The sequence below is a fragment of the Ricinus communis genome, chromosome 4 (assembly GCF_019578655.1).
Source record: "Ricinus communis isolate WT05 ecotype wild-type chromosome 4, ASM1957865v1, whole genome shotgun sequence".
NCBI lineage: Eukaryota > Viridiplantae > Streptophyta > Magnoliopsida > Malpighiales > Euphorbiaceae > Ricinus > Ricinus communis.
In genome coordinates, this window is record NC_063259.1 from 25,674,526 (window position 1) to 25,688,779 (window position 14,254).

At 30.3% G+C, this 14,254-nt stretch overlaps 1 protein-coding gene across 1 annotated transcript; it reads left to right on the forward strand.

The window, feature by feature from the left end:
• The first annotated feature begins 11,422 nt into the window (after positions 1–11,422).
• Positions 11,423–13,264, forward strand: LOC8277393 (transcription factor PRE6). Its single transcript, XM_002511505.4, has 2 exons — positions 11,423–12,281; positions 12,942–13,264. The coding sequence occupies exons 1-2, from the start codon at positions 12,156–12,158 to the stop codon at positions 13,089–13,091; spliced, it is 276 nt and encodes a 91-aa protein (XP_002511551.1). The 5' UTR covers positions 11,423–12,155; the 3' UTR covers positions 13,092–13,264.
• The last annotated feature ends 990 nt before the right edge of the window (positions 13,265–14,254 follow it).

Sequence of the window (14,254 nt, forward strand, 5' to 3'; positions counted from 1 at the left end):
TCTCTTTCCAAATGAATGGACCGCAGCTGAAACAGGCCCAAAGACTCCTACCCCCCTACCACTTCTGCATAACCTACTACTGACTTTTCTCCTCCAAAACAAAAAACAAAGCAGCAGCAGCATAGCCTCATCTTGCAAGCCGATAGGATTTTGCTCTAAGCAAGCCAGCAAAATTGCAGTTTACCCTTTTTATTATAGACGGGCTTCCGTTTATGGAGTTCATCTTTGGTTTTCAATGTCTGCCTGATAGCTGCGCTGTGATATGAAGCTGTGTGTGACCAAAGGATATGTTGAGGTCCCCGGGCAGGCCAAGCCATGCCATGGCACCTTTTCTTTGACAATTCTTATCATATTCCAAGTGCGTAGCAATAACATGCTAATTATGTGCCTCTCTTGCTATTTCAAAACAATTTTATCAGGTTCCTTCTTTTGAATCCTGAAATTATTTCTCACATATACTCTCAGCCTTCCAATATCATCCCCAAGATTAAGGAGAATCTGATTCCCACTCCTCCAGAGATCACGAATCGAATTAAGCTCCCCTACTAACTTCAGCTTCCTCAATCTTAATGGTTGGAAACATATCTCAGACGTTCCTTTCTCCATTCCCTAATTCACACAGCAAAGCCTACTTAATGTTGCTCCGGATACATACCAGTTTGCATTATGTGTGTGGCTTGATGCTCAACAGTTTGAGGTTATTTTATTTCTATGCACCTTGGCCAAAAGTGAGCTCTTTGTCACAAAAAAAGAAAAATCCACACTAAAGTAGCTAGCCTCATTCCCAACAGCTAGATTCTTATTACACCCAATCCTCCCTTGTCTTTGGAGCACAAACGTCCTCCCAAGCCACCACAGTACGTCTTGCTTTTAATTGCGATTCTTATAATAAAAGAAATTATCTATTTGCCTCAACCACCATGGCTTAATTTAAAAAAGAAAAACATCCCTTTCAGAGAGAAGCCAAAACCCGTAAATTTTCTCAAACAAAGTATATATATATCATCGTGTCTTTGATGGACAATAGATCAATCTTACTTAATAAAAAGAATTCCTATCTGGATAATGTAGACATGATGATGCATAGCAAACCCGTAGGAAACCATCATCTGATACTACGTTTTTGGCCAACAGATTCATAATTATTATTTATCTGTATAATCAAAGAATACATGCTGATATAAATTAATATACAAGTAAACCTTGTTGCTGTAATGGTAGATACTAACAACAAATTATCATACTTAATATACGTCTGGCTTTGATATGGTGCTAGCATACATAATTGTTGTGTGAAACTAGCTATTTAAATCACCAAAAGCAATGATGTTTCAGAAAATTAGCTAAGTTTATACCTATATGGTATATCCCATAAAATAAGAGAAAAATGAAAATAATAAAGAGAAAAGAGACTTTCTTATACATGCATTACTGAGAGAATTTTTTTTATACACTTGTGTTTGGCGATGGCTACTGTTAGCATCGGCTATGTGGTCATTGAGATTTCACTTTCCTACTCTCTGTAGCACTTATCCTCTAATCTAAACTGTCTAATACTAAGGGACCCGTCATCCAACTGTTTCATAACTCCTTCTCAGTCTTAAAGAAGTTAATTATTAATGTCGCCATGGCACCAATCCTCATTAATTAAATGTTCTTGTCTGGAAGTTGAACATCGTCAATTCAATCTAGACATATGATATGTGATGCTGGAACTATTAGAACTTAGAATCAAGTGTTGAGATCACTCCAGGCAAGTTTATGAGCAAGCCCAGATTCAAATTGCCTAAGAAATTGTAACTCTTATCAGAAAATGGGTAGATGTTGTGACCGATCCATGACAAATACATTCTACCTGGTGAAATACTGCTTCCTCTCTCTTTTAAAATATAGGAAGCCATTAAAGGTGCGATTTTCAAATAATATAGGCTCTCAAACAGTAATTGTTTTCAAATTTTATTCATAAGCGTCCCGGTTATCAATTATGAGCATTGCTAGGCACTCCAAAAACAAGACAACAGGGTTTTTCAAGCACATGGATTCTCTAACTAGTGTGTCCTGTAAGTTTACCAACACAAATCAGCCCTACGTGAGATTGGAATTTGATTCACTTACAATTGGACTCACATCGGGAATAATTTGAAGTGACTAGTGATTTGGGACAATTATGAATAAAATTGAAGGTAAACAATAGGACACTTAAGCAAGTTGGAAAGCATGCCTACAAGTACGCTGATGCCACCAAAAGGCGCTTCATATATTTAGTCAACAACTGCAACTGAGATATTCATTCTACAAAATACCTAAAATCACTCAATTTTCAACTCCTCTATGTTCAATTTTTTTTAATCTTTTTTATTAAGAAATTGATCTTAGTTTTCACAATAATATTGCCGGAGCACCATCGCTAACTCTCTGCTTTACGTATGTATACATAATCATGAATGACATATTACAGGATTATACATATATGTTTCTCTAGGATATTGTACTTATATATATATATGCCTGCACGTATTGAACGGTTGATAATCAGTTCAAACGAACCAAGCAACCATTGATGTGATAAAAATCTCGCAATATTACAATTAGAGGATATAGCTAGCTTAATATGGAGATTCCTAGCTAGAAGCATCAATTTGAAGTGCCCAGAATAGAAGAGTAGAAAGAGAAGGATGAACAAAGCCCATTTTTTGGATTTGAAGAGTACAGAAATCTGCACCCACAAGGAATATATGCACTCAAAAGAATAATAAGGGTTTAGAGTTTCTACCTGGCTTCATCTCATTTGAGCTTGATTTTATTTTTCTTTATGTTATATATATTTATGTGTTAGTTCCCCACTATATTGTCTTTTTAGAATTATTATAGAACTGGGATTTGGATTCAGAAGTTCCTTTCTGCGTAATAATAATAATCTGTCCCTTTTTAAAGTGTGAGGGAAAGTGATATTCCCCCCATGACGATATTATGGAGCTGCCTGCTTCCTTAAGCTTCTTGAGAATTTTGCATGCTCCTTTATGATTATGCCATTAATTACTTTGCTAATCTTTTTGTGCCAAATTCTCTAAACAGACAAAATCAGATCCACACTTAACATCTAATCTACTGGTGCTAATTAACAATAAAATCCATTAACCCATTTGAATGCTGTCATTCTTGCCTTTTGATGACCGTGTATTGCAACTTAAGTCTTAATTCTAAATAATTAATTAGTACTTATCACCTTCTAAATAATTTGCCCGCCCTAACTTCTTTACAGTTTTACATCCCACTTACATGGTCCCGAAGGGATGAGAAAAAGAAAGAAAAAGAAAATGGCTCCATCTTTTTGTTTTAGGATGCACGATCTCAAAGTAACAAAAGATTTTTATTTAAATTTACTGACCACATTCTTCTTTTTCATAGGCACCACTCTTAATTACTAGCAACCTACTTCCAATGTAAGTGACTTGGTAATTCAGAAAATCAGTTGAACTGATAACCGTTTGCATCAAATTGTTATTCGCACGTGTTGCTTGTGTGCTTTTAAAAGGAATTAAGCTTAATTGAGATTTTTTACCCACAATCAAGATAAGAGAACCGTGAGCTCAATACGTAATTTTCTGCTTCAAACAAAATATAAAAATGTCTTCTTCGATATTAAAAAAATCAACTATTGGCTTCTTCTTTTTGTTTTTTTTTTAATTTTGGTTTTACATACACTCTACTCTTCTATTCTTAAAATTATAATCTTTATAATTTTTTTGGCTTTCGATTTTAAGCTTTCAACTTCTAAAATTTATGCAAATTTCAATATTTTGTAAATATATTTATATTCATTTGAAATGACATTTCAATACAATTACATAAATTACTTGCAAAAACAACGGTAAAAATATTTAAAAAACTATAGTTTAAATCGTATGAAACTAAAGTTTATAACTGGAAAATCAATATTTTATATAGATTTTGTTATTGATGAATACATTACTTATTTTGTATGAAAAATATTATTCCTTTAAAATATTTTATATATGTATGATGAACTTCTTAATTATAACCTATGATTAATGAATCTTTGTTATATATTTGATGAACCTCAAGTGATATATCAATGAACATGTTGATTATAACCCATGAATAATAAATCTATATTATAAAACTGTGTTATATATTTGTTGAATTTCAAGTGATACTTTAATAAACCTGTTGTTATCGATAATGAACTCATTCATCATAACCCATGAATACAAGAATTATCTTTATGCATGTATGATAATGTTCATTACATAAAACTTTTATATTCATTTGTTAATGATATCAGGTTCATTGTACTACAAAATAAACTTATTTTATTTCAAAAATAAATTTATTTTAAAATTAATGAACAACATGGTGAACTTTTAGTTCATATATAATGAACTTAATGTGTTATCAAATGAATCTATTCCATTTCAAAAATAAAATTATTACTAAAATTATGAATAAAATAATGAACCTATTGTTCATATATAATGAACCGCTACAAAATAAACCTATTCAATTTTAGAAATATTACTGTTATCAAAATTATGAAAAAATGATGAACTTGTAATTCATATATAATGAACCATAATGTTCTATATAAGAAATCTATTATTTTTCCAGCAATGAAACTGTTATCATATTTTAAAAGAAGTGATTAAAACTTGTAAAATTTGAAGGTATGAAGGCTGGAAAAAGAATAAAGAATTTCGGCTCGTCAAAAATACATTTTCAGAATCTGCAAAAATATATTTTCAGAATTTGCAAATATGCATAATCTATGTATAAGAATAAAAAAGAAAAAAAAATAAATGAAGAACAATAATATTATGCAGCATGAAACAAAAAAGAGAAAAAAGAATAAAGATCAACAAATTGTAAAATATGACTTGAAGCTCTAAATCATGGAGAATCAAAAATAGAAAAGACAAAATTAAGGTAAATTACTGAAAGAAAATTTAAAATTTTATTTTAAATTGAAAATAATAGGCATATGATATTATATTTAAATTGAAACTCTCTCGTATTTATATTTTAAAATTTAGTTTTTTTATTTAAATAAAATGGTCGTGTTTTGAACACCGGGCGGTGCACGGTGTAGCGGGTCTAGGATATAATTTACCCTCCTCCTCGTGTAACACTTTCTTCTTTGTTGATCAGGGAGTCTTTTTTGGGTTCTTGAATTTGCCCATATGATGAAGGCCTGCCTACTGTTTGTGTTCTTTCAGTTATGAGAACCTGTTTTTTTTTTTCTTATTGAACACTAAGAAAGGACCATAAGAGCAGCTGTATAGCCATTAGGAGAGCCCATCAAATTGTTTTTTCTTTTTTCTTTTTTGGTTTGAGCCCATTCGAACTTTGATCACAACCATGCTGCTTAGGTTGATAGAAAAATTATACAATAAAGATGGTATTTTCCAACTCAAGAGTCCTAATTAATGTTCCACTAAAATAAAGACATCTCATAAATCATATAATGAGCCGGTAGTATTCAATGTAGGTTTTCTTTTTTCTTTTGAAACGTAAATATAAATAATTATTTGTAACATGTCAATATCTAATTAGTTTGTTATTGAAACTAAGTGTCTTAATTATATATATATGTATTTTTACATTCAGGTTTCTTCTAAAACATTAAAATAGCTATAATCTATTTATTTATTAATTTCCATATTAAGAGAGGCAAAGGAAGGAAATAAGAGAGATTCCATTATTTGTTAAATGGAGGTTTTAGTTCAGACCTTACCTTGTTTATGCAACACAAAAAGAATCCGTTCTTTTTGAAATTTCCACTGGGTGTTAATTTATATTGTTAATACACAAGGGGGAGAGAAGATCGAATGTTTCCATAATTGAGTCATTCCAATTGTTTGTTATCAACCCCTGAAAACCATCAAGCTCACAGGACCACAAATCCTGTCTGAAACTTGGCATATATTGCCAATTTGCAACATTTACACAAATCCAACTTGCAATTAGATTAACTCAAATCACATCAAATGATTGAGAAAAAAAATCAATTTTTTTCTTCTTCTTTTTCTGTTTTTTCTCAAATGGGGCAAACTTGTGATTATTTTTTCTTATTCCATGTTTAGTGCATAGTTTTCTGCAAATCCTTCTTACAGTACTCTGCCACATTTAATATACTTATTATCATTTTGCATCACTGAAAGGGTAATGAGATTGGTTGAGTTTGTTTAGAGTATCATATAACATTAACAATTGAATGCAAATTCTGGAACAAGTGGTTCCATAGGAGGTGTTATTTATATCAAAAGAATAACCAAATTGTAAGTCTGGCCATAGAAACAGTAAATATCAAATGTGGGTTTGAAATTCACATCCAGATGAAATAACATAAATATATATATATATATATATATATATATATATATATATATATATATATATTGTAAATGTTAATTTATAATTAAACTAATAGACAGCAAATGACAATAATTTCTTCTCTTAAAAAGAAAAGTGAGCGGCTCCAGTCATACCTAGAAACTTGGTCTCAAGAATTTCTTTTATTTAATGCATTTTGATGGGAATCAGATCAAGCCAAATTGTTTTTATTAAATACTTTAAAAAACTTGAATTAGATCTCTTCCCTCAATGCATGAAAGAAAGAGAAGATGCTGCTTCTGTGTACTGCACGTGCGCTGGTTTTTCCATCTCTTCAGTGCTCCTTTTTTAACTTCTTCAACGGTCAGATCTTTTTCTCCCTATAAACCTAGTATCCCCTATCATCTCTAGCCCCATCTTATTTTATTATATTATTATTTATTACACCTAACCTGCTTTAAATGGCTAATCATATATATTGATCATCATTAACATTAATTTTTAACTAATGATCATGTGAAATGAATACTTTTTTAAGGCCATTCTACTACATATCTAATATATTTACATTATTGTGTAATTAATAAATTAGCGTGTGTTTTCCACACATTTTTATTAAAACTTTTGTATTTTGATTGTTCCTCATAATATAAGAATCAATCTATTTTTCTTCATTTTGAATCCTTCAAATTTGATACGAATGATATGCTTCTGAGCACATTTATTTACAAAATGGGTCCTATATTAAATTATCGAAAGTGCTAAAATATCAAAGTTTCAACATTAATTATACTAAAATGTTTTGAAATCTTTTTCCAGTAAAACTTTGTCCTTTTTTTTTTCTCTATACAGCATGTGATTTTTATCGGATAGAAATAAATATATAATTAAAAATTATGATAAAAAAATTATTTCACTATTAACAAATAGATTAATTATGAATGATACAACTATTTTTTACTATAATTAATTATTATTATTGTACTATTTATTTTTGATAGTATAAATTTATAACTTTATAACTACTGTCAAATAAACTAATAACAACAGTTAAAGATGAAAATAGTTAAATTCCTGCAAAGCAATACTTTTTAATAATAAATTATATATTTTTATTATAATTTTTAATTATATATTTTTTATTATAATTTTTATTATTATTTCAATAGTTATATTTCCGTGTATGCAATTGGAATCTGGAGTGAGCACTACATTTTAGTTTAGTACTAATCTTTAGAACTGTGGACATGAGATTACATGACCGACCTGTCAAGAAACTAATTAAGTAAAAGAAAATCTCAGGGTGAGATGCAGTTGGGCAAGAAAAGATTGCATTTCTTGTCTATATATACAGTATACATGGGTGTGGATTTCCTGAGCCCTCGCAAATATTTTCATAACTGCATATCTGTTCTTGATTTGGTATGTTCTTCATTTTTATGGACATATACGGCTCCTTTACCATTGAAGCTCCATGCTTATGATTATTCTTCTGGTTCTGCATACTAATTATCCATCTAATTAATCCCTGCAGCATATTCATAGTTAAAAACTCTCAAGCAGCTTGCGGTACTAATCATTTGATTAATTAAGAAACTGGCCAAATTGGATGTGATTCTCGTTCGACTTTGTTACAAGTTGCTTGCTGCTTTTTTGTACATACATTGAACCTTGTTTTCTTTTCTTTTTCTAAATGGAGATATGTTCTTTTTTCTTTCGAAAACAAAATATGATCAGAAACGAATAAGTTACCCATACTTGGTGACTAATAGAAGATATTATGATCATCATACATATATATATGTATCTGAAAGAAGAACCTACCAAATACTTCCAGGGTATTGGATAAAAATGTTATAATTTTATATTTCAGCTACCTAGCTAGCTTTTTAGACTATATAATATATATAATATTAAGATTGATTTTTATGATACTGTATATAAATATATTGTTGACATCATCTTGAATTGCTAAATTTGTCTTCCTCTTGACCCCTCTCTCTCTCTTTATATGTACATACACACTTAACTCTTATCTATACACATATAAAGTTGTGCAGGAATCCTCATTACTAAGACGCACGTAGCTCAGTCCATTAATTAAACAGCTTTTTTAATTCATTCGGTCGGTGTAATTTGACGGTTAAAGCCTATTTAATTGTATATTAGATCCATAATAATGGCCCTTCTCACCGTCTGAAAATTATCTGGAAAGGGAATTAGATATTTTTACTGTAAAATATAAAAATAAGAATAATTAAATGTCTGCATACATTGGAATACTAAACAAATATTGGATGATTGTTAGTTATAAAAATAGGAAAATAGTACAAAAAGCATATGCTGAGAAGATCGCTGTATTTCTTGGAGTATGAGAAATTAAGTTGGTGATGATTAACATCGGTCGTCTTCTAGGCTTCTTCTTCAATTTTATACAGAAAGAAAACAGCCCACTGGATTTGAAAAGAAAGTTACAAGGAATTAAAAAAGCAAAACAACAAAGGGTTGCCTCGTGACTGAGAGCACAGTATTCGCTGTCCATTGGATCGAAGATCATGTGCTCCGAGATGTACGCTGATCATCCTCCTCCTCCTCCTCCTCCTCCTCCTCCGTTGTTGCTTTTGTTTATACATATTTAGCATTAATTTGATTCTGTTTTCATCAATCAGAGTACTGTCATTTGTTTTTGTTTGATATTTGTTTATATGTATATATTGAATCTTATTCCTTCATCATGCATACGTACCTGTGAATCAGCTACTTAAAATTAATGTCTCTCTCTCTCTCTATATATATAAAATATGTTGGCTCTTATTTTATTTTTTCTATATTTATTTTATTTTCTGTACCGAAAAATAAATTGCACTTTATGATTTTATTATATTCCTGTATAAAAATAAACTTAAAATCACCCAAAAGTTCTCATATATATATATATATATATATAGGCATTTTCTTGATTCTATAAACCTATCAATTTGGTAGGCGCGAAGATTTTGTAAGATGAGGAGGACTAATGCCAAAAATTAGGTTCTCCCCAATCAAGATGATTGCATGTAATGAATCAATGGAGGTTCTGTAAATGTCTTTTTGCTAAGTTTTAAAAATGAAACTGCATCTAATGAATCAACAGACATGTTCTTAACAAACCAGATGAGCACAGGAAATAATATGCACTCCACTCGAATTCAGTTCCTAAAGAATCACCGGATTATCAAGTTTAGAATAAAACAACTAAAAGAAATTACTTCAATTGATTTTGTGTTCAAGTTTTACATGTTCTTCTTCTTTTTAATGCTTCTATTTGAATGACAGACATTATTTTATTTTATTTATCTTTTCAACCAGTAAATGAATCGCAAACATTATGTTCAATATGAATGTCTAAACAATGGTTCAGAGCCCTAACTCCATTGCCAGGATTTTAACAGGAATGCTGGCTACGTCTTCCTGTCTAGATGTTTGATTTGCTAACTTCCATGTTTAATATTTTAGTAACAGATTATATATATAAATATCTGCAAGCCGGGCTTTAGTGCAACCGGTGAATTTACTCTTTTAATAACTTAAATCTCACAAATTCGAAGTATGAAAATAATTAGTTTATAAAATGGAAAACATTACACATTCCACCTATTTATATTTTACTAAATTATCTCTTAATATTTTTAAAAATAAATTAATTTTATAAATACATCATGAACCGGTAAGAATTATATTTATAAAAAATATAAAAAGAAAAATACATATGTGTGTGTGTGCTCATTCTTACTTTATTCTCATTCTAACTGAAAGGCAATTTATACCCATGTGAGCCTTATATATATATTAGCAAATATTGCAGTATTTATTAAAAGAATTTTTAAATTAGTTTAATTTGATAAAATTAATTATATATAATAATTATTATAATTATAATATTTATATTAATTAATTTATATGTTAGTATTAGCAATTCATAGTTCAAATTAAATCAATATAAATATAATAATATATATATTATTTAATTAATTTTATTTATAATAATTTATTCTATTTTGACCCAAATTTGGAAAATTTTAAACAAAGTGGCCATAGTAAATGAAAACACAGGAACATGCTTGGAAGACAATCTAATATATATATATCGAACAAGTACAGTGGAGGCGCATTATTTCAATTGTTAAATTCACCCTACCACATATACATATATATACTTGACTTGATATTTCTCTTTTTTTAGCAAAATGATGTGAAGGAATCACTTCATGGCCATTTTCTTTAATCAATATGACAAATTAAATTTCCTTTTTTTTTTTTTTTTTTAGAGATTCGGGTTTCACTTTATAACTGCCAATGACCTCAGAAAAATACTCAATATATAGTAAGGTAACAAATAGAAAAGTATAAAAAAACAATATTATAATATAAAATATGGATCTTTATTTGCGGAGGAACCGGGTGGGCGTAACGCTTGGGCCTCCGAGTTATAAACCACGTGCGGTGGTGTGCATATGCTTCGGACAAAGAACATGGTGTGTTGCTTTTAGCTTTCACCTCTTTGACCAGTCAAATTTATTTATGAACCTCTTACCAGTTTTGTTTGTGGCCTAAGCCTAAGTCTCTTTTCACATTCTCTTTTTATTACATGAGTTCGATTGAATATTAGATTATATTTTTTAAAATGTAAAAAAATTAATGATGAGATTTTAAATTTTTTATTATTGTTTGGTAGACCATCCGAAATTAGAAAGTATCAATTTTTTTATGAATAATATTTATTGGAGTTAGATTAAAAACAGATTTATAGAAAAACCTTATATTTCATATTTTATCTTACAATGTATTGGCTCAATTAAAAAATATATTTTTTTTGAAACGAGCAATGTTATTTTAAATAGTAGGTTTCAACATATAATTTTGGTTGAATAATTTTATTTTATTTTTTTTAAAAAAATTGGTTGTAAGTATATGTTGATTGATTTGCTTAATTTGCAAGTAATTGGAGAATGGACAGTTACCATTTGGTTTATCATAGATTAAGTCATTATTATGCAAATTAAACATCTTTTTTTCGCAATGGACATATTCAGGAAGATTGGGTACCATTCACCTAAAAAGATAGACACTTATTTTGAATTCTAATTGAGAATTTATCTAATAAAAATGGTGTTTGATAGCAGGATCGTAGTATCTGCCTAGATGCATATGACAATAAAAAAAAATGAATAAAGCTAAATTTTCACTAAAAAGAAATACTCAGAATATAACTCCAATATTTTATTCAGTAAAGGAGAAAAAAAACAGAATTAAGACTGTTGGGAGATAATAAAATAACATGGTATTGCGTGTAGAGGCTGACACACACACTTGTTAGCTCAAAACCAAGCACAGTAGCACTTCTCTCCCTCTCAGAAAAGCTTAGCTACAGGCATCAAAACTCTCCGACTAAGGGAACACAGACAGTATGGCGTATCTCTAGAAATCTCTCTCACACTCACATATACACAAGCACTGTCTCTGTCTCTCCAAAAACCCTATTTAAATAGCCCACTTCTTTCTCCCATGCAACTCTACTCCTCTCCACTCTCTCCAACACCCACTACTTGTGTTTTTGTGCTCTTTCTCTCTATTTCATTTTTATCTTCTTTACTTCAAACCATCAATCATCACTTCTTCCATAATCACCTGTCTCTCCCTCTTCTGTACTGCTCCCTTCTTTTAAGTTCTCCCTAGGTTGTTTTCTTTTTTTTTTTCTCCTTTCTTCTCCGAGCTTATCATATAGTTTTTTCCATTAATCTTTTATATATCGTTTATTTTATAAGATGTCTAGCAGAAGATCCCGATCAAGACCATCAGGAAGTTCGAGAATCACTGATGATCAGATCCTTGATCTTGTTTCCAAGTTACAACAGCTTCTTCCTGAGATTCGTAATAGGCGTTCTGACAAGGTTATAATACTGAACTTTTGTACTTGTCACTACTTACTCTATGTCTTCCAATCTTCCTCTTCTTTTAGGTCTTTGTTTCTAATTTCTTGCTTAACCTAAATTATTGAACTTTTTTATGTTAAGCTTTTCTTTTTAGATACTTCTCTTGTTAACTTGTGGAAAGAAACAAGAAAAGAAAACGAAGATTTGGAACCTCTAGTAATTAATATGTACTTCCTTTTAGTAGTACTCATTAGTGTGATCAAGAAAAGAAAGTCTAGGTTTACTCGTGAAGTATGTTCAGTTTATACCTAGTTAACTTCCCACTCAATCTTGCTGGAATCTTTCTGTATTTATCCATCAAGGACCAAAAGAAAAATTGAACTGAGAAAGGGAAAAGTGGACATGTCCCATGTATGTAGAAAGCACGAGGGGTGCAATTTTGTTACACTCAAGTTTCAAGAAGTTGTTTTAGGAATTTATCCTTTTTCAGCTTGGCTTTTGCATCAGTAGTTAAGATCTATGCATAATTCATGACGCTAAAATATTTGCAATTTTAATGTTTCACTTAATTCAATTTCATGGGGCAGGGCATAGACCAAAAGAATTAAAAAAAAAACTTAGTTAATTAAGTACCCAAGTCAAATTTTAAAACTTGTTTTGAATTGATTGTTTATACAGGTTTCAGCTGCGAAGGTGTTGCAGGAGACTTGCAACTATATCAGAAGCTTGCACAGAGAAGTTGATGATCTTAGCGAGCGGCTCTCAGAGCTATTGGCAACTACTGACACTGCCCAAGCTGCTATAATTAGGAATTTACTTATGCAATAGAGAGAGAATATAGTGAATAATTGTTAGTTAATTTTGCACTGCTTATGCGATCTTTTTACTTTTCTTAATGATCTTAATTTTCTAGGTTATTTTTAATCATTATTAATAGAGTACTGATGATCAATATGGGGTGCTTGTTTAATGATTAGAGAAATCCTTTTTCTTTCCTTCTTTCTTTGTTTGCAAACTTTAATGGTCAGATTGTCAGGCTGAGGAATATAATAAAAGGGTTAGCTAGGGCTTCCATTTTGCTGACATATGATGAACTTGCCAATTTCTACTCTCAGATTGGATCTACTAAGAATATTGGATGCGGATGAGACTTTATCAAGATAACTAGTAAAATATACAGACACTCTCTTATATATACCCCTTCTTAGGAAAATTGTACAAGGCACTTTATAAATTACTTAGTATACGTGATCAACTTTTGCATTAGAATATCTATATATATATATGTATTGGAGCATCTTGTCCATTGTGGGTGTGGGTAACCTGGATGCCAAACCACTAACTATACTAACCATTGCCTGCCCTCTACTGCCACTGCCCTCCACTGCACTCAGTTCCCAAAACAAAAGGTAGGCCATCTAGAAACCTATATATACACATAGAGAAAAGTACATTGAGGTACTCCTCTCCATATTTGTTGGGAGTATGGGTTATATTATATTCTGATCTTCTTCTTCTTCTTCTTCTTTGTTGGGAGTATGGGTACTTCTGCCTCATGCACTCAAAGCAACTACAAAAGCTGCAACGAGATAAGCAGCATTGACTTTGTCCTCCACTATATATATATATACAGGATCTTTAATTCAAAATATAATCAAACTATATATAGATAATTCACATGTACTAAAAATTATTTTGGGTATTATATGATTATGTGAGAAACATAAATTCAATTATTGACCTGAAAAACTAAAATCGAGATATTCATTATTCACTTGTAAAAGCTAGTTCATAAGAAATTTCTCGAAAATAAAGTTATATTATCTTAAAGAAAAAAAAAAATCAAATTATCTCATTATCAGTTTTGAAATTAATTGGTTCAAAACATAAATTGCTGCGACAATCAAATCAAGAAAATAGTTTCTCTAAAGATTAATTGGTTCAAAATACAGATTGCTGTGAGAACCAAATCAGGATAAGTTTCTCTAGTC